Source organism: Gymnoscopelus braueri (genome assembly GCF_963280865.1).
Source record: "Gymnoscopelus braueri genome assembly, chromosome: 18".
Classification (NCBI taxonomy): domain Eukaryota; kingdom Metazoa; phylum Chordata; class Actinopteri; order Myctophiformes; family Myctophidae; genus Gymnoscopelus; species Gymnoscopelus braueri.
In genome coordinates this window covers 44,211,537-44,236,103 of record NC_137618.1, presented here as the reverse complement: position 1 = coordinate 44,236,103, position 24,567 = coordinate 44,211,537, and the positions used below count along the sequence as shown (strand labels likewise).

Genomic DNA, 24,567 nt, shown 5'->3' with positions numbered 1-24,567 from the left:
CGACAGCAACGAGATGTGGAAACTTGCCGAGCATGTTCATGTTCCCCAGAGGAATGAAACCCGACCGTTTGACCCCATGGCCTTTCCTCTAGCACCACCACCCTCGGATCAAAATATCAACTTTCCACACAATATACTCTATCATAATCTAATAGACAGATTGCGGGATGATTGACACTGATTTTGTTGATTCCATTCTTTCCTCTAGTACAGGGTGTCTTTAACAGGGGGTCCGGGACCCCTAAGGCATTGGTTCTCAAAGTGGGGTCCAGGGACCCCCAGGGGTCCTTGGGGGGGTTCCAGGGGGTCCCCAGCTAAATTCCAAAAACATTTAAACCAATAATACGTTGGCTATACTCAAAAATAGCAGATGTATACAAGCTCACACCGCTCTGCATGCTTGTACATCTGTTATTTTTGAACATTTCTGAAAAATCTTGAAAGTATTGTGAAACATATGGAATATTTTAACACAAATCTTCTCCTCTGGGGGTCTTCCTTTTCTGTTTTAAAGTCACTTTGTTGCTTTAGAATTCTGATATTTCCGAAAACACGATAGTGTGTGTGTGTGTGTGTGTGTGTGTGTGTGTGTGTGTGTGTGTGTGTGTGTGTGTGTGTGTGTGACATTTGTGTGAGCATTTATTAACAGGCACAGTGCAAACGGTTTGAAAGGCTATGATAAAGGATGCTGTTCGTTAAAGCCTTGTGTCAATCATGTTTGTACGAGAGCAGACTGGGAACAACATACAATCAGGGCAGGAATAATGTAAGTGACAGCGGCCACCACGTCTGTCCAAATTGACATGAAAATATAATCATGTAGTTAGAGCTATAGGCAGCCAGAGCATAGCAACCAGCTGATCGAGTCAGTCCACTCCACACGGTTTCAACGTTTAACATTTGTCGTGCATGCATGGTGCCCCGTATGGTCAGAAGGGAAAGCACTTCAATTATGATCTTAACCCATTATCACCTGAGGCCGATTCTACAAACGTCTTCTAAATCCTAACAGTTTTCCGAAAAACTATTGTTGCTATATCAGTGGTGCTCTAACTTTTTCATGGCAAGGACCCCCAAAATGATATGTATTTGGTCGATATTTTAAGAAGTGATTTAGAAGAAGACCCTGATTTTATCTCTCCTCGGGCAGGTTGTTCCAGACTCCTGACAGCAAAGGCACGGTCACTCTCTTTGTCTTCAGACTGGACTTATTGTAGGAACAACCATCGGGTTCCAGCCTGAGGACCTAAGGCTGCACACACACAGCCTCATGAGTGGTTTATAACTCAAAAAAGTAATTAGGGGCCCAGGCCATGAAGGGCCTTAAAAAAGCCATCAGTAAAACGAATGACAAGACAGGCAGCCAGTGTAGCAAAGATACAATAGGAGTAAAATTCTGTTCTGTTCTCTGGTCGTAGTTAAAAGTATATCGTATGTATCTCCGTATTTCATTACTTCACCACTATACAGAGTAAGAGTGTCACACAAAAGTATTGAACATAGCAGATCTACAAGCCCACAAGCGTTGTGAGCTTATAGATCAGCTATTGTTTTTTATTATTTAAAAGAAAATAATTACGTGCGGACCGCTGGCCTAGCGATCCGGGCGGGCACTTAGGCTCTAAGTGCATCGCAGGTTTGAGTCCCATTCCCGACGATCTTTGCTGCATGCAAGTCTCTCTTCATCTCTCTCTCTCTCTCTCTCTCTCTCTGTTTCCTGTCCATCTCCACTATACACTATAAATAAAGGCAGAAAAGCCCCCAAAAAATATCATTTAAACATTTAACATTTACATTTTTTTTAAATATAATTGAACTCTGTGAGTGTTAAACAGTGACCGTTTGCTGAGTGGAAGCCATGTTAGGGGAGTTTCTGAGAGGAATGAATTGTAGAGCAGCTGGTAGCACAGATTGGATCATTAACCCATTCAATCCGGGAACGCATCTGTGTCATTTTAGATTTATTTGGGCTATTCAAAAATAGCAGACATACAAGCTCATTGCGCGGCACCGAGTGCCACGCTATAGAGCTGCTATTTTTGCTATGAGCTGCTATTTTTTTTTAAATCCTGAATGTGTGCAAATCTTTGAATATATATATATTTTTTTTAAAGCGAACATTTGTAACTAAAATCTTTGCTTCTGGCAAGGGGGGGGGGGGGGGTCCCTGGAACAAGTCATTTTAATGATATGTATTTGGCCGCGGACCCCCATCTCAAAATATGTTATTCCAGGGCCTATGGAAAGGCCTTTAAAAAAAAGTGATTTTATAAAAGAAATTATAGCCAAAGAAATCCTAAAATGACACAGATGCGTTCGCGGTCTTAATGAGTTAACCAGTAGACCATCTCTGGCTGGCTGTTTGCTGTCATATCTCCTGCATGTGTGTCTCTGTGGCGTTGCCCAGACCAAGAGGACAACACTGAAGAGCACTTCATTAAAACATTTTCAAGTGGTGTCCGTATTTTGGCCATGTCATTATAGTCAACAGCTTTTTAATCTAGAATTATGCAGCGTCATTCCAAATGAAGCCTTTGGCGCAGCTTATTTGAGCGGGGAACAGCATACTGTTCCGTGCAAAAAAGACTGAACAAAAACAACAATGAAAAAAAAAAAAAAGTTTTGACCACTGTTTGGACCACTCAATGTTTGGACCCTTCACAGTTAACCCATTCAATCCGAGGATGCATCTGTGGCATTTTTCAGATTTATTTGGCTATTCAAAAATAGCAGATCTACAAGCCCACATCGCTATTTTTGAAAAATCGTGAAAATGTTTTGAAAATCTTTGAATATACATTTTTTTAAAGGGAACGTTTTTGACTCATATCTTTGCTTCTGGGGGGAGGGGGGGGTCCCTATCACAAAATATTTTGAGATGGGGGTCCGCGGCCAAATACATATAATTTTGGGGGTCCTTGACATGAAAAAGTTTGAGAACCACTGATATAAACACACGTTTAAAAAAACTGTAGGATTTTGAAGACATTAGTAGAATCCTCCAGACGCAAAGATTTGAGTAAAAAAAATAGCAGATCTACAAGCTCGTATCGCGGCACTATGAGCTTGTAGATCTGCTATTTCTATATAGCCAAAGAAATCTAAAAATGACACAGATTCTTTCCCGGTCTAAATGGGTTAACGTTCAGTGTTTCCAGCGCCCAATATTTCAACCATTAATTTCTTTCATATTCAACCAAGCTCATCAGGTGAGCTTGAACTCAGGGAGACATGCTGTTCCGCCAGGTTGAATTTATATTGTTGCTCTGCATATGCTGCATTTTATTTTCTGTCTAACTTCATGTACATACTGTACCTGCTGGTCTACATATATGTACTGTAGATATCTTAATGTTTTCCTTGACATGTTTTCATTGTGTCATGAATACCAAGGCCCTTGAATACCAAGGCCCTCATTGGAAACAAGTCCGCAAGGACTTTTATGAACGGACCTGTTAGACAAAGTATTTTAACTCTTTGACTGCCAGAGTATTTTCATAAAGTACTCCCCCAGTGCCAGCAATTTTCGTGTTTTTTTATTTTTATATTTTGAATTTTTCTCATGAAAATAATTTAAGGGGACATAATGTAAAGACCCAGCACAAATCCGCCACTAGAGAGCAGCACATGACTGCTTGATCAGGTCGTTGGGTCTCTCTCACCCTTTTTGATAGATTAGACAGGGAAAAACATGAAAACGGAAGTGATGTCGTCCCAGATTGTTTTGATCGCCAAAATTACGATGTGATACACGACGGCGATGACTGATCGTCACCCAGACCATAGATTATAGAAGAGAAACTGTCCGTTTGTCCGTTATACCATGTGAAAGACCGTTTATTTACCTATTTTGGACGAAAATGACTGGGGAAAAGAATCAAAAACCGGAAACGGAATCCAGGTCATGAAACCGGATGCAGATGTCCGTGAAGTAAGTGGAACTCGAGAATAACATTGAATATTAAGCAGCATAGCGCAATCAGAGATTAAACAATGAACGCGCGTCCAGCGCGTCGAACGCGTCGACGGCCAACTGGACAAAGTAGCACTTGACGCGTTATCGCGTCGTCCGCAGTCAAAGAGTTAAATGTAACTGTGCTGTTTTACATTTTTTTGCCTAATAAAATATTCAATCAATCAATGTCATTTACTTTACTGTTAGATTCTTCTAGATTCTTCTCTTAACCCTTTAAGACCTGGAACTGTGTCATTTTTTGATTTGAGCTAAAAAGCATTATTTTACACTTTGGGCTATTCAAAAATAGCAGATATACAAGCTCATAGCACGGCACCGAGTGCCGCGCTACGAGCTTGTAGATCTGCTATTTTTGAAAAATCTTGAAAATGTGTGCAAATCTTTTTGAATAGATATATTTTTAAAGCAAACATTTTTAACTCAAATATTTGCTTCTAGGGGTCCCTGGAACAAAATATTTTGATGAGGGTCCGCGGCCAAATACATATAAGTTTGGGGGTCCTTGACATGAAAAAGTTTGAGCACCACTTATATAGAAACATACGTTTTTCAGAATACTGTTGAGATTTAGGAGACATGTACAATCCGCTTCAGGTCTTAATGGGTTAAAGTATAAAATAGGGTTTAAAGGAGTAGTAATTTTTTTTATTTTCAATCAATTACACACCCCATGAAGCCTTAAATTCATGGAGATTTTTTAGTTTTTTCAGCCATTCCTGAGCCAATAATTTGATGACTGGGTCATCATCGTTCAATAGGAGACTCAATGGAGTCTCTTTGAGTCTCCTACCGGAGACATTAGCATCTTTCCGCTGGTCATCAAATCATTGGCTTAGGAATGCGACAAAAACAAAAAAATCGCCATGAATTCAAGCCTTCATGGGGTTTGTAGAAAATAAGATTTTTTTTTGGGTGAACTACTCCTTTAAGTTGCTTCAAAATCCAACTACAACTGAGATGTCTGCACCAAACCTACAGGAAAGAAGTACAAGAGGTTAGGATGGCAAAGGCTGCAGAAAATAACAGTTGGAACGGGAAGGCAATCAGGGACTCAAGTATGGCACTTAGGTGTGCAGGAGCCAGTGTTCCACCTGGTTAGCTCATCCCTACACATACAACACGGAGCACCTCGGGGATCCAGGCATTTATCTAAGTTTCCACATGAGAAGGGGGAAACACATGACATTTTACCAAACAAACCCGAGTGCCCGGAAGCATCTCCTCAAGGACCAATTTTTTGATAGCATCTTTCATGCAATCATGCCACTAGCCAGAAAGAAATACAGTCCACTTTTCACAAGGTTGATATGAGGCCTGATAATACAGTGTCTGACACCAGAAATACAGGCTGGTAAAACCCATAGAGGTTTACTGTGGTCTTAAAGTTTTAAATTCTGCAATTCTGGGCTGAAATAGTGTAGTATAGCCTTAAGCTTCATACTGTATTTGGGTACACATTATTTGGGCACAGCATAAATTCAAACGATGTAGAGAATAGTATGAGATGAAAATAAATCACCATAACTGCTGTACATTCTCCATAAAGTGAATGTAGTGTAATAAAACAAGTAAGACGCGCGAACGCAGCTCGAAAATATTGTGTATTTACGCACTTGTAATCCGTGTTATTTCACTGTGATGGGGAGAGAACATTGTGTGTGTGTGTGTGTGTGTGTGTGTGTGTGTGTGTGTGTGTGTGTGTGTGTGTGTGTGTGTGTGTGTGTGTGTGTGTGTGTGTGTGTGTGTGTGTGTGTGTGTGTGTGTGTGTGTGTGTGTGTGTGTGTGTGTGTGTGTGTGTGTCAAACAGTACATAACACATAACCCTTGGGGTGTTAAAGGGATAGTTAGTTCCATTTTTTTTTAAAGATATTTAAGTTTTATTTTACACTTCCCTATGCCTACAGGTCAAATAGTTGAAACCCCCTATTTTAATCCAGTGGTTTTCAAGGTGGGGTCCTTGAGGGGGTTCCAGAGGGTCCCCAGCCAAATTAATTAGTACAGCATCAAAATCTGTTCACTTTGGCCCTATGTACATTGGCTATTTGAAAATAGCTGATCTACAAGCTCACAAATCTTGTATGGGGAAAATGTTCAGTCGACAGTACAGTTCCTGAGAAATGTCCACTGGAGGCTTGTTAGCTTCCAGTGGACACATACTGTATTGTACTGGACACATACTGGACACATACCAGTTAGCCATGCACCATTAATTTCCATTAGTATCACCTGGTATATATATTCTGATATGTAGTAGTTTTTTTTTCATCAGCGTGCATTTTGAATGACATTTCTTTTAATCGACACTGGCTTCATCTGTAGCTTCAGCAGATGTGAAGCAGAAGTGGATGCTCCGCTCCAAACAGTTGGAGAATTATTGTAGGCCCACTGGCCAATATTTAGCGGGCAAGCTCCCCCGCTTCAAAACAAGATGAGCCAAAAAGGCGTCATTGGGAATGACGCTGTGGCAACGGTCTGCTCGCGGCAATCCGCAAGACCCCCCTTAAAAAAAACGTCATCAATATCATTATTCATGGCAATGTTATCATACTGCCAAATTACCCTGGCAAAGCATTATGACTTTGACGGGAATCACTTGCATTTCATCAAAGCATATATTGCTATTGAGGAGATTGCAATATTGAGCGCACCCCCCCCTCCTGATCATCAGTGTCTGAAATAGCACAAGAGCGGAGCTCATTAAAAACGGGTTGATTAGTTATGCCTGGCAGGCCATTTTCAGATATAGTGTGTGCAAGTGTGTGAGTGGAGAGAGAGACAGAGAGAGAGAGAAAGAGAGAGACTTTATTAAAATCTGAGGCCATTCGGCATCCCTCAGGCGATCATTTAGTTTCATTAACCTCTCAGGAGATGATGATCAACCTGTATCAGCGCTGATGTAAAACATATCAACATCACTGCGCTGGCGCCCGGCCCATTGGCACACACCCTCATGCAACATGCATGCATGACCGCCAATGCCTTACACCCCCCCAAAGACCGGTTTAGTTTGCTTTGCCCGTTTCCTGCCCGCTGCTCTCTCCTCCGCAGCAGCAGCCCGTCGTCCCCGAGCAACAGCCCTGCATGCGTGGATTGCTAAAAACGACTAAGAACGGACGGAGGAAGCATGTAATGAAGTCATTAGGAATCGCTATTTAAGCTAATGAACTTGGTCAGAGCTGTCTCTGCACTGCACCACTGTGTAGTGTGTAGATGCATTTGTTAATGTGAGACATGTGAGACAGGACATGCCCAAAAATAGGAATGCCATGTTGACAGCAGTGGTGTAAAGTAACTAAGTACATTTACTCAAGTACTGTTCAAGTACTGTTTTGAGGTATTTTTACTTTACTGGAGTATTTCCAATTTTCTGTACTTTTACTTCTACTCCACTACATCTCGGAGGCAAATATTGTACTTTTACTACAAGTATTTGAAAACTTTACTTACCAGTTACTTTGCAGATATATATTATATATATATTATTATATTATAAAACATACATTAACCACTTTAGCTCTGTTTTATAACTAGGCTATTTGAAAATAGCAGATCTACAAGTGTTTTACTGTTAGTCTAGTTTTAGTCGACTAAATATCATAAGATTATAGTTGACTAAGTCTACAGTCGATTTAGTCGACTAAAATGTATTTTGGCGGTGCCTTGATGGCATCGTAATGGCTGATTTTACACTTGGTTGCATGCTGAAAATAGCCGATCTACAAGCTCACAACGCGTCGCAGCGCTTGTAGATCTGCTATTTTCAGAGCGGAACACCTGAGCGCAACCAAACATGAAATGACTTGTCTTTTAGTTCTACTGGATCTCTTCTCCATTAGTCCCTCGCTCACATTTTAGTCTAGTTTTTATTTGTTGACGAAATTGTCAATATATTTAGTCTTAGTTTTAGTCATCATAGCATATTTTTATTTAATTTAAAATGTGTTTTTGTCAGTGAAAAAAGGTAGTCGACGAACATTTTTCGTCATAGTTTTAGTCGACAAAATCAACATTGGTTAACCATACATTTCTCAGTAGAAGAGCAGGTGGACCAACTACATTCAGTGCAGTTGCGTTAGTCGTATTAACAATATAACTTGGATTGCAGCACTGGGATTGTATTGTGTAGTTGGGAGTGGGAGGAAAGGATGCCACGGTCAGCACAAAATACATTTATGTTGGAGGAAAAAAAGTAGTAATTTGTGCTATTTGATAGCACAACAGGGAGAGAGGGTGGTGGTGTGGGGGAGTGGCATGTGGCACAACCCCAATGACCATTACATGGTCTGTTGGATAGCCAGGGAACTCAAAACTTTACAGGGAAAGGATCCAATGTTTCTTTTTTTTGTTTGTATTTTATTTTATTTTTTCATGAACAATTTTGGAAACTACTGCAACAAATCCAGTTGTCAGCCCCATGCGGTGCTGGAGGACCTTATATCTCCCTATCGGGAAGAAACCTCATATCTCCATATTTCATGTTTTATTCGTCACTTTAACGGCCTACCTCGTCGTGTCAAGAAAAAGTTGTGAAAATAGATCTACAGGCTTACGACGTGTCTACGACGTGTTGTGATGCGATGCGTTGTGGGCTTGTAGATCTGATATTTTCTCTCTTTGAAAAAATGTTCCTGAAAAGTATTTTTGGGAATACAAGGTTTCCACCCGACAGCGACGATATTATATAGTCTTATATTTAAGTGCGACAAAGCATTGGAAAACTTAAGCTTGCAGGTCTGTGTATACTCTAAAACTGAATGACTATGGGTTAAAAGCAGTGTTGCCAGATTTTGCGAGAGAAATAAGCAACCAGGGCTATGAAAACAAGCCGAAAAGAAGCGACTAGGCCAAATAAGCACTACTGGCTATTTGAAAATAGCCAGATCTACAAGCTCTCAACGTGTCGAGATTGTGAGCTTGTAGATCTGCTAATTTCCACACAAAAAAAGAGAGAAAAATCTCGGAAGAAAAGGGAAAATGTGGAATACAAATTTTGTATGGGGCTCCTTGGCATCAAATACATATTAATGTGAGGGTCCTTGACTTGAAAATGTTTGAGAACCACTGGTTTAAACAACTTTAGCAACCCCGACTACCAATATTTACAAGCGACTTTACAGAAAAACAAGCCCAAAGTCGCTTATAATAAGCAGACATGGCAACACTGGTTAAGAGCCAACACTGCGAAGAGGTTCAATCAAATGTATTTTTTCTCATCCGTGGAACATGGAATGGCCACTTATTGAGCGTCTCATTTAAAGATGACTTTTATGAATGGTCTGTCTCTCAAAGCGGTGCCGTTGTTGCACGGCATCTGTAAGAAAAGGAGAACGAAAAAGAAAATTTATATTTTGAACTCGACGTGAAAATTACAAGTAAGATGGATGATGGAGTCAAAGGGATTTTCTTAGTACCTGTGGTGTGACGAGAGACACATGCCTATGAATTATAGATCAATGTTTAAAAAAAAGAAATAAAGTCACAAAGTCAAATATCGTTGCTGTGGGACAAAAACCTCTCATCTCCATATTCTAACTTTGTGTTTTTTTGTAAATTAACGCCTACTTGATCACACAAAAGCATCAAAAGTAGCAGATCCACAAGCTCGAAAACGCGAAGCGGCGCGTTTTGAGCTTGTAGATCTGTTACTGTTGATGCTTTTAAATTTGAATCCTGAAAAGTAACAGTTTTGGTCATATGAGGTTTTCGCCCGACAGAGACGTTATGCTTGGAGATAAAGCTGAGATATTGAGGGGGATGGAGTAAGAGAAAACTGACAAGATCTCTCCAAAGTATCATTGCTTTATAAAGTGAATTGTTTATTTATGAAGATCAGGCATTAGGACTTTTGAATGATTTAGTACTGAGCTAACTATTAACCTTAACTATTAATTAGTAAACGTTTCATGAAAAAAAGACTCTTCGATAAATCACAAAGTTCAGAATTCACTGCGGGTTTCCCTGCAATATTATTGCAAACAAAATGTGGCTGACCTCTTTGACACACTATTTTAACAATTCATGAACCTTAGTATCTCCATTCTGAACATAGTAAGCTAACGTTTTGCGAGAATAGGCGCATATATTAGGTACAAAAATAGCAGATCTACAAGCTCACACTGCAGTGCTACGCAGCGCATTGTGAGCTTGTAGATCTGCTATTTTTGGCGAAGGTATTTGGTGTTGAGGGGGATCGCGGTCGGCGAAGTATATCATCTCTGTCGGGTGTCCAAAACTGTTACTTTTCAGGATTCAAATTCCAAAATAGCAAAAATTGCAGATCCACATGCTCAAAAAGCATCGCTTCACGCAGCGTTTCGAGCTTGTGGATCTGTACTTTTGTATACTTTTGTGTGACGCTGTAGTATGATCAAGTAGGGCATTCATTTACGAAAAAACACAAAGTTCAAATATGGAGATAAGAGGTTTCTACCTGACAGCAACGATATGAGGTTTAAGTGTTTTTAACTGCTGTGGTGGGATACATTTCAATATAAAAGCTTTCCTTTTATTTCAGAGGAATGCTGCATGAGTGGTTTTTACGTGTATTAAATAATAAAAGACCAGCATCCATGTCTGAGAAGGGCATCAATAATGGACCGAGAATAATGGATAGAGAGAAGTTTGAGCTTTCTTCACGATAAAGGGGTTGTTTTTCCTGGCCATGCGTTCGTTGTCCAAGTGTTTGCTCATGGGGTGATTGTTCAGTCTCTGTTAGTTAATTAATTAACCACTTAAGCCTATGTATCATTTTGTTCTCATGTTTCTAGGTTTGTTTTTCTTTAATTTAGATTCATTGTTTACCTGGTATATCCTTTAGTTTCAATGTACAGGTTACTATTTTGATAGTATTGTTTAGACTGATAGGCCTACTAGGTTACCTGTGATCCTAGTTTTCTGAGGCACTGCACTCTCTCTGCATTCGATGAATGTCTTATTTACCTTGTCGCTCTGGATAAGAGTGCTAAATGCCTATACTTTGCAATAAGACGATTGGCTGACCTACAAGCTCACATAATCACATCCTGATCCTGATGCATTAATTTGTGACACTATGGGGTGGAATTAATTTGTCTTCCATTTCCCACAGCTTTCCTGTGGAAAGAGCTATTGCTGCTATTTTGGAAAAAAATATTTGGGGAAATTTGGGAAAAGCTTCTAATGACATGGCCAAAGTACTGATGCTACGGTACTTTATATGTAAAGTGTCATGAGATAAACTTTGTTGTGATTTGGTGGTAGGCTATATCAATAACACTGACTTGACTAAAGGAGATGGTACCTGTAGGTATAGCACTCATGGTGATTGTGGTAGCACTTGCCCTAGCCTTGACGACCATGCAGCTATATGCAAAGGTTAAAATGCAATTTAGATGGCTTGTTATTTAGACAGGTTTATTTGTTGACCTGGCATCCTATAGTTTGTATAGTTTCCATGTACATATTATAATTTTTGTTATATTATTATAGTGTTTAGACTCAGACTGATGGGTTATTGGTTTACCTATGATCCTAGATAAGGCACTGTATATGCATTTGATGTATTACCTTACGTGTTTACCTTGCTTACTGTAAGTCGCTCTGGATTAAGAGCGTCTGCTAAATGCTTAAATTGTAAGTGAGTTAAGCCTGATTCATACTTTAGTTGTATGCTGAAAATATCAGATCTACAAGCTGACAACGCAATCTGTGACGCGTTTGGAGCTTGTAGGTCTGCTTTTTTCGGTGTGTCACACCGTTGTGTGGTGGAGCATAACAGAAGCTTTAGCCATGCAGGCGTTTAGTGGGTATTTTCACTCTCAGTTAGAGACACAGATGAGCTGCTGCTTGATGGAAAGGGGGGAATATTGTCTGTCTGGCAGAGTCACCACACGATGACAGGTGGGGAAATGAAAGTCTCTCTCAACCCCCTCTCAGATATTGAGACTTGTTTTTTTTAATACTCCAAAAATGTCATTTCAACAGTCCCACCTGTGGAGTACTTGGAGTTTTAATGCGGCATTGACTTCATGGCGTTTATAGTCACATTCACATAAATCAAAAATGTCAGCGACAGAGTTCTGTCCTGTGCTGTGTGTGAGTGCCGCTCGGAATCACCCCCCCCAAAAAAAGCGTCCCATTTCACTCAAGCTGTTTGCTCTTCTAGCTCTCGGCGGTGAGTACACTACCATGATGCCCTTAAATACCTAATCCCATTCGGCCATTTCCCATCGAATGGATTCAGTGCAGTGCCAGCACCATATTAAGACACTGCTAGCTCCTATATACCATTAAAAGTCTGAACCGATAAAAAGACATGATGGCAATTGATTGTAGTTCTTTGTTCTTGGACAGAACGACTGGCCTGAAGCTCCCCACACACCCCGCACAGCCAAGTCCGAGGGATATTTTTGTCACGGTTGCTGATGCTGACTTACATTCAACTCTCAGACTTATCGCAAACTCCATTGAATGCACAACTCATCCCCCAGTCCACCCTGAGAGGGCTCTGGAAATTGACTAGTGGCCAAACTGTGGCAAACGTAGCGCTGGGGAGAAGAAAAAAAAAACCTCTGCAAAGAGCTCTAAGTCTATCTGCGCCGAATGATAACATTCTTGTTTAGATTGTGCATGTGTGAGAGAGGCAAGATGGCAGCCAATCTCTACATGCAATGTGTGTTGTTTATTTCCCCTCTCAGCAAAAGCCATAGTGTTCATTTAACCCGAGAGTGCAAAGACGGACCCACCAGAGTCACTCGGTTAAACGATCACTCCCGAGTTTTAATGTGCAGTGACATAGTCACAAGTTAAATTGCAGCCAGGCTTTTGCATATATTTATTCCTTGAGAATATCATATCAGCACAGTGTCAGCCACAGTGCTACAGGGTGGAATTAATTTGTCTTCCAGTTTCTCCACCCGCCTCTCTCCTATACCGAGAGACACTTACCAGGCCCTCCTGCTTCAGAACCCCGGCTTTGGGCAAGATTAACGCCACTTCTGGGAACGCGATGAAAGGCGGCGCATGTCGCTCCCGGGGCAAAGCCATTCTGCCGACTTGTCTGCAAAATGTGTGAGAGCCAAAAGAGAGAGAAGTCGGGGAGTCCATTGTGGTGCCTCTAATTCTCTGTGGCATCCAATAGTTCTCTCCTTTAACCTCCGCGGCCCTTTGAGCACGCCTGCGTGTCGGTCCCTCTGGGGGTTTCTGGTGACAGGAAGAGGAATCTGCCCTTAGAAGTGGCTTTGCTGGTCCCCCAGTCCCGGCGGAGCCGAGCAGATGTCCCACTCTCCATGTCGTAAAAAAAAAAAAAAAGGCGAGCGGCAGATCTCGCTAACGAGGCTAACGAGGAGACACCTTCAGGCGAGACAGGCCCCTCGTGTTTGCTTGGCAAATTTATGTGGGATTTGGTGCTCTCTTTCTCTCTACCCCGCTTGTGATACTCTTCTCCACTGCCCCGATTGAGATAGGACAATTATATTATGCAGCGGTGCAGTCCTGCCCGAAGACCAGAAGCCCAAACATCTGCTTAATCCGGCCAAGTATAGGTGTTTGGTTTTCCCCCCATGCTGGAGGGAGCCTGGGGTTCACATCGAAGGGGTAGCACATACTGTACTGTACACTAGAGTAGAAATTGTCTCTCCCTCCTGTGAATTATAGATATTCTTTTGGAAGAAAAAAAAATACATCTCTGAATTTCTCTGGCCTGGAAGGAGAAGCTTAAACTATTGATCTGCATCATGTATGATGATAAATCTTTGCCCAGAGCAGATTTCTTTCCCCCGGAAAGGTAACTGTGAACTTCTGCACTCGCTGATAAATGAATTTATTGGATTACTGGGAACTCTCTCTCGCTCTCTGTCTCTCTCCCCCCCCCCCCCCCCGCCTCATGGGGGGAACTGTTTTGGGTCTGGGGGTAGAGCTGAATATTGACCTGCTGTATAATAAATATAATGCGCTTGAGGCCTTGAGACAACTTGTGAATCTGAACATTCATTCACTGAGTGGGTTGGTGGACCAGTCGATTGGTGCACTAACACACATGCTCCTTATGTGAGTCACAAGGGGCCCGTGCCGGTTTGAATCCAACTCCCGTGCGTGGTTGTCTTTCTAGCGTGTGATGTCTTCTTCTCTCTCTGACCTTAGCTTCCTTACCTACCGCGCTTTTGTCTACACTCCCATGTCAATAAGAAAAGAATGGCAACAAAAACAAATTGCCCTCAACAAATCAATACCGCACGCTGGGTGTAGAGACAGGGCTTGTGTGCTAAAACAATCGTCACACACACAGCCTTTTTGGATCACGATCTGAAGCGCTGACGATGTTGTCGACATCAGGGAACGTTGTCCTCATGTAGCACGGGGCAGATGATATATCGTCTCTGTCGGGTGGAAACCTCATATGTCCAAAACTGTTACTTTTCAGGATTCAAATTCCAAAATAGCGAAAAGTAGCAGATCGACAAGCTCGAAACGCGTCGCTTTGCGCCGCGTTTCAAGCTTGTAGATCTGCTACTTTTGATGCTTTTGTGTGACGCTGTAGTGTGATCCAAGTAGGGCGTTAATTTACGAGAAAAACAAAACATAAATAGTTCAAATATGGAGATAAGAGGTTTCTGCCCGACAGCAGCGATATCATAGGACTGTCAGAAAGAACCTGATTCATACTGTAGGTCTCCTATAATAACCTCCATCACCACCACCGCCCACCCACAGTAAGCTTGTACAGGGAATAGAATGATTTTCTTCTTTGCCCATTTGACGAAGCCATGTGTTTTGTATCTCCACAGGTCTCAGTGAAACGGCCACAGTAGCTCCTGTTGGTAAGTTTTACACCCATGAATTAAAGTTCTCAGTTGCCCTCGACTGACTTCAGTCATTTGGATTCCACAGAAGTCTCTGCTGGAATCATGTGGACCGAACATAGACGATCTACAAGCTCACGTTATTTTTTAAGTTGAAAGAGTAATTGAAGTGTTCAAACTAGCAATTGAATCGATTAGATTTAAGAGTGTTTGAATTGGTCACACTACTATAGAACATTGGTTCTCAAAGTGGGGTCCGGGGACCCCCAGGGGTCCTTGATGGAGTTCCAGGGGGTCCCCAGCTAAATGATAAGTAGTTAGGAACCAAATTGACCCTTATGGGTCTGTAACTCAGAGAGTGTACAAATGGAACCAAATGGACCCTAACGGGTCCATTTGGTTCAATTTGTACACTCACAGAGTTAAATGAACATTGATTTTACAATATAAATTGGGGTCCCAGAGATAGAAATGCCATTAAATGAGGTCCGTAGCCTAATGCATGTCAAACTGGGGGTCCTTGAAATGGTTGAAAATCACTGCTAGTGCCGTAAAAAAAATCTCTTATGGGGGTCCTTGGCATGTCTTTTCAAATGGGGGTCCGCGGGCTAATAAGTGTCAATTTGGGGGTCCTTGACAAGTTTGAGAACCACTGCTATAGAACGCATGTTTAGAAGCATCTTCAGAAGCATCTTTAAACAAAAACTAATGGTCTCGGATATTTCATAAAAAGCAAAGGTTAAAGCCTCAATCTGCGATTTCTTCAACTGCAAAAAAATGCAAAGGTTAAAGGCTCAATCTGCGATTTATTCAACATGGGTTTAGAAAAAAATATAAACAAAACATCATAATTCTACATATTGTGCTAATTGTTTAGGAAACATTCTCACACACATCATAGATCGGGACTTGGGCCGCCTAACAGAAGTATTTTTTCTTTAAACCTTGTACACCCCCCCCCCACCTGTTTTTTCATCACCTCAGAAGAGATATTTGTATTCTGCAAACGTGCAATGTATTTATTCTAAGGTTCCTGTGAGCTGCTTCACCGGCAACAGGAAATCGTGCCGAGATATTCTATCCTTCCGAAAGGACAATTTAGTGAGGTATTTTTAAGCCAAAGATAAAAACAGATGTATAGGGTGTAGCGCCACAGACCATAGACATTGCTACTGTTTGTTGACTGTAATATAAATACTAATGCATTTTCTTTGATCACGTCTGTAAAAAAGAAAAGGCAGAAATGAAGAGGGTCTGTGAGTGTGCATCAAAAAATAGCTTGTCACATTTGTAGCGATGCTAATGAGGTTTGAACTGTGGTTTCACAATTGGCCGTGTGTGACCCTGAGTTACCTTGGCACCAGTGTTGTTGCCATGTCTGCTTATTATTATAAGCGACTTTGGGCTTGTTTTCTGAAAAGTTGCTGGTTAGTTTGGAGTTGCGTTTTTTGGGGTTTGTTTCTAAAGTGTAGTTGTTTATTTGTTTATTTGGGGTTGCTAAATGTTGTTTAAACCAGTGGTTCTCAAACAGTTTCATGTCAAGGAAACCCCCTAAATGAATATGTTTTTGTCCATGGACCCCCATCTGAAAACCGGTTTTGTGCCAGGGACCCCCATACGTACAAGATTTGTGTTGTTAAAATATATATAAATTTTTTTCTTATACCGGTATTCAAAAAATTACACTTTTTCTAAAGATTGTTTTTGAAAATAGCAGCTCTAAGCTCACAACGCGTCGCATCACAACGCGTTGTGAGCCTGTAGAACGGCTATTTTCAAATATCCGATAGATATACCGTAGGTTTAAAGTGCTCATGTGGCCTATGTTCTCTTTTTTTTGGGGACTTATTTTCATAGACCTGGTTGCTTATTTCTCACGCTAAATCTGGCAACAGTGCTTGGTACCCAGGGACGCACTTAAAGCTTTCATCATCAGGCACCAGCGGAGCAATGTGTTGTTTGCTCAGCCCTACAGTGATATTAAACCACTAATTTGGTTTGTTTTATTGAAAGACCCCCCCCACCCACCCACGGTGATGATTAGCGCTATCACCCCATCGCATCCTAAAGCCACAGATGCGACCGAACAGCATAGCCAGATTTTGCGAGAGAAACAATTAAAAAAAATAATAATAACGACACGTTTGTTATATTTTGGAAACATTTTAAATGCACAGTTGCACACATCTTGGATGGGTCCGTGAACAATTATATATTCATTTTGGGGGTTTCCTTGACATGAAAATGTTTGAGAACCACTGGTTTAAACAACGTTTAGGAAGCAAGCCCCAAATAAACAACTACACTTTAGAAACAAGCCCAAAAAAATAACCAAACCCGCAACTAACCAATTTTAACAAGCGACAAACGAGCCCAAAGTCTTAATGACAAGCGGACATGGCAACGACACCGGATGCCACGTGTTGCGAGCTTGTCGGTTGGCTATTTCCATTTCCATTTCCAGCGTGCGATGGAGACTATATTAGCTAGGCTTAGCTCGTTCACTTTTAATAGTCGGCCGTTCCCACAACTCAACTAAGTTCACAAACGCAGTAGTTAACCCCCCCCCCCCCCCCGCCCCCCAACCACCACCACACTCCCTCATCCCAAATGAACAAGTCATGTAATTCTCCTTTAACCCATTAAGACCGGAAACGCATCTGTCATTTTTAGATTTCTTTAATTCTTTGGCTATTCAAAAATAGCAGATCTACAAGCTCATAGCGCGGCACTATGAGCTTGTAGATCTGCTATTGTAGATCTGCTATTTTTTTGCTAAAATCGTGAAAATGTGTGCAAATCTTTGAATATATATATATATATATATATATACAGTACACTTTTAACTCAAATCTTTGCTTCTGGGGGTCCCTCGAACACAATATTTTGAGATGGGGGTCCGTGGCTAAATACATATCATTTTGGGGGTCCTTGACATGAAAAGAACCACTGATACACTTAGCAACATACTTTTTTTTTTTTACTGTTAGGATTTAGAAGACATTTGTAGAATCACCAGAAGCAAAGATTTGAGTCAAAAAAATTCGCTTTAAAAAAGTATATATATTCAAAGATTTGCACAGATTTTCACGATTTTTCTAAAATAGCAGATCTACAAGCTCATTGCGCGGCACTCGGTGCCGCGCTATGAGCTTGTATATCTGCTATTTTTCAATAGCCAAAGTATAAAATAATGGTTGAAGTGGTTACACAGTATGCGTTCCCGGTCTTAACGGGTTAATCGCACAGAATGTGTTGCACATGGCAAACAATGCGGTCTGCGATGAGGTTTTAATGAGTGGGCGAGCACCTTAGATGTTTCAGGTGATTAGGCATTAATGAGCCTGCCTTTTAATTGCACACACCGGAGTCTCCATTAACAATGTCTTGTTTTTTTCCTTTGCTTTATTCTTTTTGTCCCCCCCCTTATCTTTCCTCCTCTTAAAGCTTTATTCCATGGCAACAGGATCAATCCCCGTTTTAGATCTCTCGTTGTGAGCTTGTATCAGCTATTTTTGAATAGCCTAAGTGTAAAATAGGGCTTAAGTGGTTAATGTATGTTATGTATAATAACTAAAGCTGTCAAACAGTCGTAGTGGAGTAAAAAAGTACAATATTTGCCTCTGAGATTTAGTGGAGTACAAGTATTTAGTAAAAAAACAGAAATACTCGAGTAAAGTAAAAGTTCCTTAACATTATACTCAAGTAGGCTACAGTACTTGAGTAAATGTACTCGGTTTACATTCCAACCTCTGCCGTCCTTCAGAGAAAGTCAAGTTAAGGCGGACAGCTGTTGCCTGCGCAATAATTCATGATTACCTTTAATCACTTTTGTGTAATGAGCATTCTGTCCCCTGATGCCGCAGAGACAAAGAATGTGTCCCCACACACGGACAGCTGTCTGTAAACACAAACGCTGATGACAAATTCACCTTTCGGTTTAAAAATAACAAAAGCGACAAAATGAACATGAATGTACATTATACAAGTGTCTTAGTGTCATTATTCTTATAACTTAAACCCTCTATTTCAGGACGTCAAGGACCCCCAAATGGATATGTATTTGGCTGCGGACCCCCATCTGGAAAATATTTTGTGCCAGGGACCCCCAGAAGCAAAGATTTTAGTTAAAAAGTGTTCACTTGGAGAAAAAAAAAATGCAAAAGAATGCCAAAACTTAAAAAAATAGCAGATAATAGCATGATACTGACCATGATACTGACCATGATACTGTCCATGCCAAAAATAGCCGACCTACAAGCTCACAATGCGTTGTGAACTTATAGATCGTCTATTTTTGGCAAAGACATCTTGCGTAGACGGAAAAAGAGAGGTCCAAGTGCAGTAGTAACTCAGGTCCGTTCCACTTATGGAGCAGGGTTTCCTTGGGGGGGGGGGGGTACCAGCAAAATGTGTTCATATAGCGTCACTATCATTTTAACCACTCTAACCATATTTTATACTTTGGCTATTCATTTTCAGAATCAGCTTTATTGTCACATCACAGGTTTACAGAAGTTAAAAAAAAGTGTGTGAAATTAGTTTTCGTGCATAGTTCTATCGTTTTGTTATTTCCATAGAAAAAAAATAAAGCGAAGAAGAAGAAGGGGGGGGGGGGGGGCGGCAAGGGGGAAAAGAGATCAATGGAAGAAAACAAACAAATGAAAAAGGTTGAGAAACGACTGTACTAGACACAGTTGTGAGCACATCATCTAAAATGCTCCCTCTTGTCCCCCTCCCAACAGATTATGACATGGACGATGGATACTTTGATGCCATTCTGGGAGGTGAGTTCAAAAACATTCTGCAACATTCAAACATCGCCACTGCTGCTGTCCCCCCCCCCCCCCCTCCTCCCCTCCTTCTGCAAACCTCATTTATGTCAATATGGAGAAGGAATGCATCCGCCAGCCAGCGGCAGTTATCAGCCGCACTTCAGTAAAAAAATTAAAATCTAAAAATCAAAGACGCGTTTCTTTTGCAGAAAGGCAGCAGCGCTGTCTGTTAAATGTATCGGAACAAAGCTTTTTTTTTCAAGCCATTCTGAAATAAGCCAGTTCCTCCTGGAGAAGAACGAACACACAGAAGGCCTACAGATGTTACTGTACACCCAAGCCAATGCTATTTATTTCATTATTTTATAACCATAAATATTGGCTGAATGCGTCAACTCCCATTGACACAAACACTGCTTGCCAGTGGCGTGTTCATATTATTTGGCGTGAAAAGGAATGTAATATTTCTCTTCCCTTCGGTGATGAGCTCAGAATTTTTGATGGGTTAAAATGAGTTATTTTATGATCTGGAACGAAGCCATCTCCGAGCTTTGCGTCATATAAGCTGGAGAAATGAACAAGAGGTCAAGCACTGTGCAGTATTTTTTAACTGACAGCCTAAGAGGAACATTTTTCCATGTTTACACCACATGACATTGTTTGCCTTTAGAGTGTTGCTTGTATAGAACAAAGAATATCAATCATTTATGTGTTGCTGTCGGGCAGAAATCTTGTATCTCCATATTTCAACTTTGTTTCTTTTTTCTTTCGTAAATTAATGCCCTACTTCGTCAAACTACAGTGTCACACGAACAATATCTGAACTACAAGCTGTGAGCTATTTTTGAATTGTTTTTTAAGTGAAAGTCAGAGTGGGTTTTATAAATATTTAACCAATGAAAAGTATTACCAAGAGCTTGTGAATAAGTAATAACTACATTGGATCCATTGGAACACAGGTTAATTTTTTCCACTTCCTGAAAAGTAACCGTTTTGAACATACAAGGTTTCCACCTGACTGCTTGTACATAATTATCGTTGTCGTCGGGCAGAAACCTCATATCTCCATATTCAAACTTTTTGCGTTTAACGCCCTACTTCTTGTAAATTAACGCCCTATACTTGATCATACTACAGCGTCACACAAAAGCATCAAAAGTAGCAGATCCACAAGCTCAAAAGCTTGTGGACCTGCTACTTTTGCTATATGAATTTAACAGTGAACATATGAGGTTTCCACACGACTGAGACGTTATAATAGTTGCTCTTGGTACGTGACAAAAGTTTTTCTCTATCGTGCAAACTGTGTCCGTCCGGCCCTTTTTGGCACGGACGGACAGTGTCACAGCGTATAGCGTGTGACCCCGGGGTCTTTGCAGCAAAGTAACGCCTTCATTTATCTCCATTTGCACAGCTGTCATCGCCGCCGTGGTCCTGGTGCTTATCTGCCTGGCCGTGGTGCTGATTCGCTACATGTACCGGCACAAGGGCAGCTACCACACCAACGAGGCCAAGGGCACAGAGTTCGCCGAAACGGCCGACGCGGCCCTCCGCGCCGACCCCGCCCTTCAGGAGTCCATGGACGAGAGCAAGAAGGAGTACTTCATCTAAGCATGCAGCGCGATGGGGTGGGCCGATGCATCTGCCTCCCCCCCCCCCTCCTCTCTCTCGAAAATAACTGATCTACAAGCATATGTTCAGGGGGGGGGGGAGACCAAGCGACAAGCCATGTCGTCTTGAAAACGAAGCCGATGAGGAAGTCGATTGAAACGCTGCAGTTCTCATTGACGGCCCAGAAGGTGTCGCTGTTTCCCTCTCCTGCTGCTGCATGGCTGCAGAAGATCTACTAATTACCACGCCATCGATTACAATGGGGGATTTGACCCGGACTTTACACACTTGATTTTATTAACAGTAGTAAACATTTTCATGGATACTTTTATGTTTTCAACAGCTAGTTTAAAGTCTTCTTTCAATTAACATGTGTTTTTTGTCAATTATGGTCCCATACATTTTAAAGTTGACGATAATGCTTCTAGGGCTTACTACAGTTTTTTTTCTGAGTGAAGACTCAACTCCTCGCTGCCCTTCCAGCCAATAGCCTTCGTTTCCGGTTGCTTTTCGGGACCCGGAAATGCCAAAGATGGTGGAATTTGAATTCGCTGAAAAACTGGCTTCAAAACGGGTTCTGTCACCGTTCCACTGTGTACAGTCTTTTTTTTTTGCAAAAATGTTGCAAAAATGCACTCCCACAGGTCTGTAACTCTGCGAGCGTACAAATGGACCCGTTTACAGGTACATTTGGTTCCGTTTGGCACACTCTCAGGGCCCTATTTTGCGCGTCTTAAATACCATGTCTTAAGACCTGGAGGCGTGGCCAATGCTGTTTGGCCACTCAAAATGGCTAAATAGCTTACTTCTATTTAAGACGTGCAACATAGGGCCCTCAGAGTTTAAATGAACAATGCACATTTTTACCACCCACACCGACGACTCCTCCAGTCAAAGTTTTTTTGTGCTTTATTGAACTTGGAGGATGAAAAGCCAACAGAGGATGATGCTCTGGGCCGTACAGTAAGGATGAATGTCTCTCGTACCGCTGCTGTCGTTCCCATTTGAACGCACTGGAACTGATCTGACAGCAACATGCCAAAGAAACATCAGAAACAGGGAAGCATGGTGCAGATGACTGCTGCTGGCGTCGGTGTCCTGTCCGCCCTGGTTCTTCTCATTGTGATGGTGGTGTGCTACAGATCAATGTGTGATGGTGTACTACAGATCAAAGTTATGGATGAGATGTATACATTCTACAGTAGCGTTGCCATGGAGTGTATACCTTATTGCATACAAGCCCCGCCAGATGTAGAAACTAGGGGATATGCTAATCAGACAGTAATTACCGGATTGTGTGTTGCGATGGAAGAAGTACGCAGGTTTTTTATGTTTATGTTTTATTATGTAACAGCAATACCACTATATATAAATACTCTGTTGCAGTTCAAGAAAGGAAAACATAACTGTATTCAAAACTTGACTTGATTAGTAAAAAAAGTATCAAAATCATTGTAGTCATGTATTCAAGTCCAAGTTTTTCAAAATGTGTAAAAAAAAAAACCTTTAATGCAGATCTCTAAAAGCTCACAACGCGCCGTGAGCTTGTAGATCTGCTATTTTCAAATAGCCAAAATATAAAGCAGGGCATAAGTGATTAATGTACGGTATGTTTTGTAATAATATTCTAAATCTGCAAAGTACTGTAACTAGTAACTAAAGCATATTTTCGACAAAGCGATTTGGTGGTGTAGAGGGAAAGTACAGAGTGCTGGGAGACACCGGTCAATGAAGAATATGGTTCAAAGTGGTTATGGGTTCTTTGTAGAACCATTAAAATCTATATTTATTTTTAAGAACCTTGCTATGAAATAATAATGATAGTCTTTATTGTCCCCTCAGGGATATTCATCTTCACAGTCTGTTCCAACAGAAAAACCCATAAAACACAAAACAACATAGTACATAACATAACACCAAGATGATACATGAAGTCCCACCCAGTATACACAGAACCATCATATCAGCGAGGCAGTTTGTTGAGTGCCGCAATGGCTGAAGGATTAAAACTCCTAAAATTAACGTTTTTCCATTTCAAAGCTCTGTATCTTCGTCCAGATGGCATTGGACAATGTAGGGGATGATCAGTGTCATTTGCATTGTGAGTGCTAAGCATGTGATGGCTTTGTTTTTCATGTCAGAAAGTGAGTGTGTGGGAAGGCCGATGATCTTAGCGGCAATGCAGGTAATACTGAAAAGATTTTTTTTTTTAGTGGTGCCAGCCACTCCTACCTTTGCCAGCCACTCCTACACTTGACCGTGTGTGTGGGTCCGTCCGTTTGAGCACGGCCTCAACAGCTGCAGCTGATTGCAACACAAGGATGCAACCAGTTACACTAATTCAAAGGCACCACTCTCTTCACACTGGGTGTGATTTTTTGTTAGACATGGACAATACATGAAAGGTTGTTTTCTGGAACCCAAAAGTGTTCTTCTATGGCATATCAATCCAAAGAACCAGTTTCGGTTCCATTTGGCACCTTTTATTGTTATGTGTGTATGCCCGATTAGACAAATGGCTCTTTTTGAATACAAGAACTAAGTGAACTGTGCCGTGCCTGTAACCTATTTCACGGGTCCTTGATTTGTTTCCAGGTGCTACTTGGTTTCAGATCAGGTTGGTTCTCAGAAACTAGTTTTCGGCCCTGCTCAGGAGCTAGTCCAGAACTCTTTCACTTTCAAAAGCATACTTTCGAAAATAGCTGATCTGCAAGCTTACAATGCAGGTTTGTATTGTATTTTCTATGACACAAACAAAAAAGAGAGTCACAACAAGTCAAACGAGAGTTATGTCATGTCTGTGCTGTAACAGCAGCATAGAGGAAGACCGTGCCAAGTCATGTTCATGTCAAACTGCTCGCTCCTTTACAGCACGTTGCTTCCCTTATTTTGTGGTTTGAGTTCAGAAGGAGGGCAAAAAAACACAAACACACAAACAAAACGGCCTTTGGAAGCAAACCAAAGCATGCCTGACATGTTATGGTGCGTCGCTGTGTGACAAGGTTTCTCACCAGTAGTTTTTTGCCAGACCCAAGGGGTCGGGCTTACATGAGGCTTTGTATCTGTTTTCTCCATACATGGGCATGGTCACTTTGTCCCCCGGCCCCAGCCAAAAAAAGTCTGTCCCCCTTTCGTCACGAACTATTCATGACATCATTATTATGTCACAAGTATGTCATTAAGTAAAGCTCATCAACCACAGTACTCTCCATTCTGGAGAGTACACCAAATGCCTAAAATGATTTATGCTTTTCAGTTATAAAGTGGTTTGTAGGTGTGTTACATACTAGGACTTAGTTCTAGTATGTAACATTCTGGGTCTGGCAGAACCAGGTCTCCTGGTCTTGTTTGCTTTCATCGACCGATGTTTATATCGTTGCTGTCTTATCTACATATTTTAACTTTTTATGTTTTTTCGTAAATTAAC

General features: G+C 41.3%; 1 protein-coding gene across 1 annotated transcript in view; it reads left to right on the top strand.

The window, feature by feature from the left end:
* The window catches only part of LOC308073757 (glycophorin-C-like), a 56,221-nt gene extending 32,064 nt beyond the window's left edge, over window positions 1-24,157 (top strand). The window contains exons 3-5 of the mRNA XM_080412870.1: window positions 14,740-14,772; window positions 19,500-19,541; window positions 20,944-24,157. Coding sequence (XP_080268996.1) covers window positions 14,740-14,772; window positions 19,500-19,541; window positions 20,944-21,140 — 272 coding nt within the window. The 3' untranslated portion in view covers window positions 21,141-24,157. The remainder of the gene's footprint in view (window positions 1-14,739; window positions 14,773-19,499; window positions 19,542-20,943) is intronic.
* Window positions 24,158-24,567: the final 410 nt, after the last annotated feature.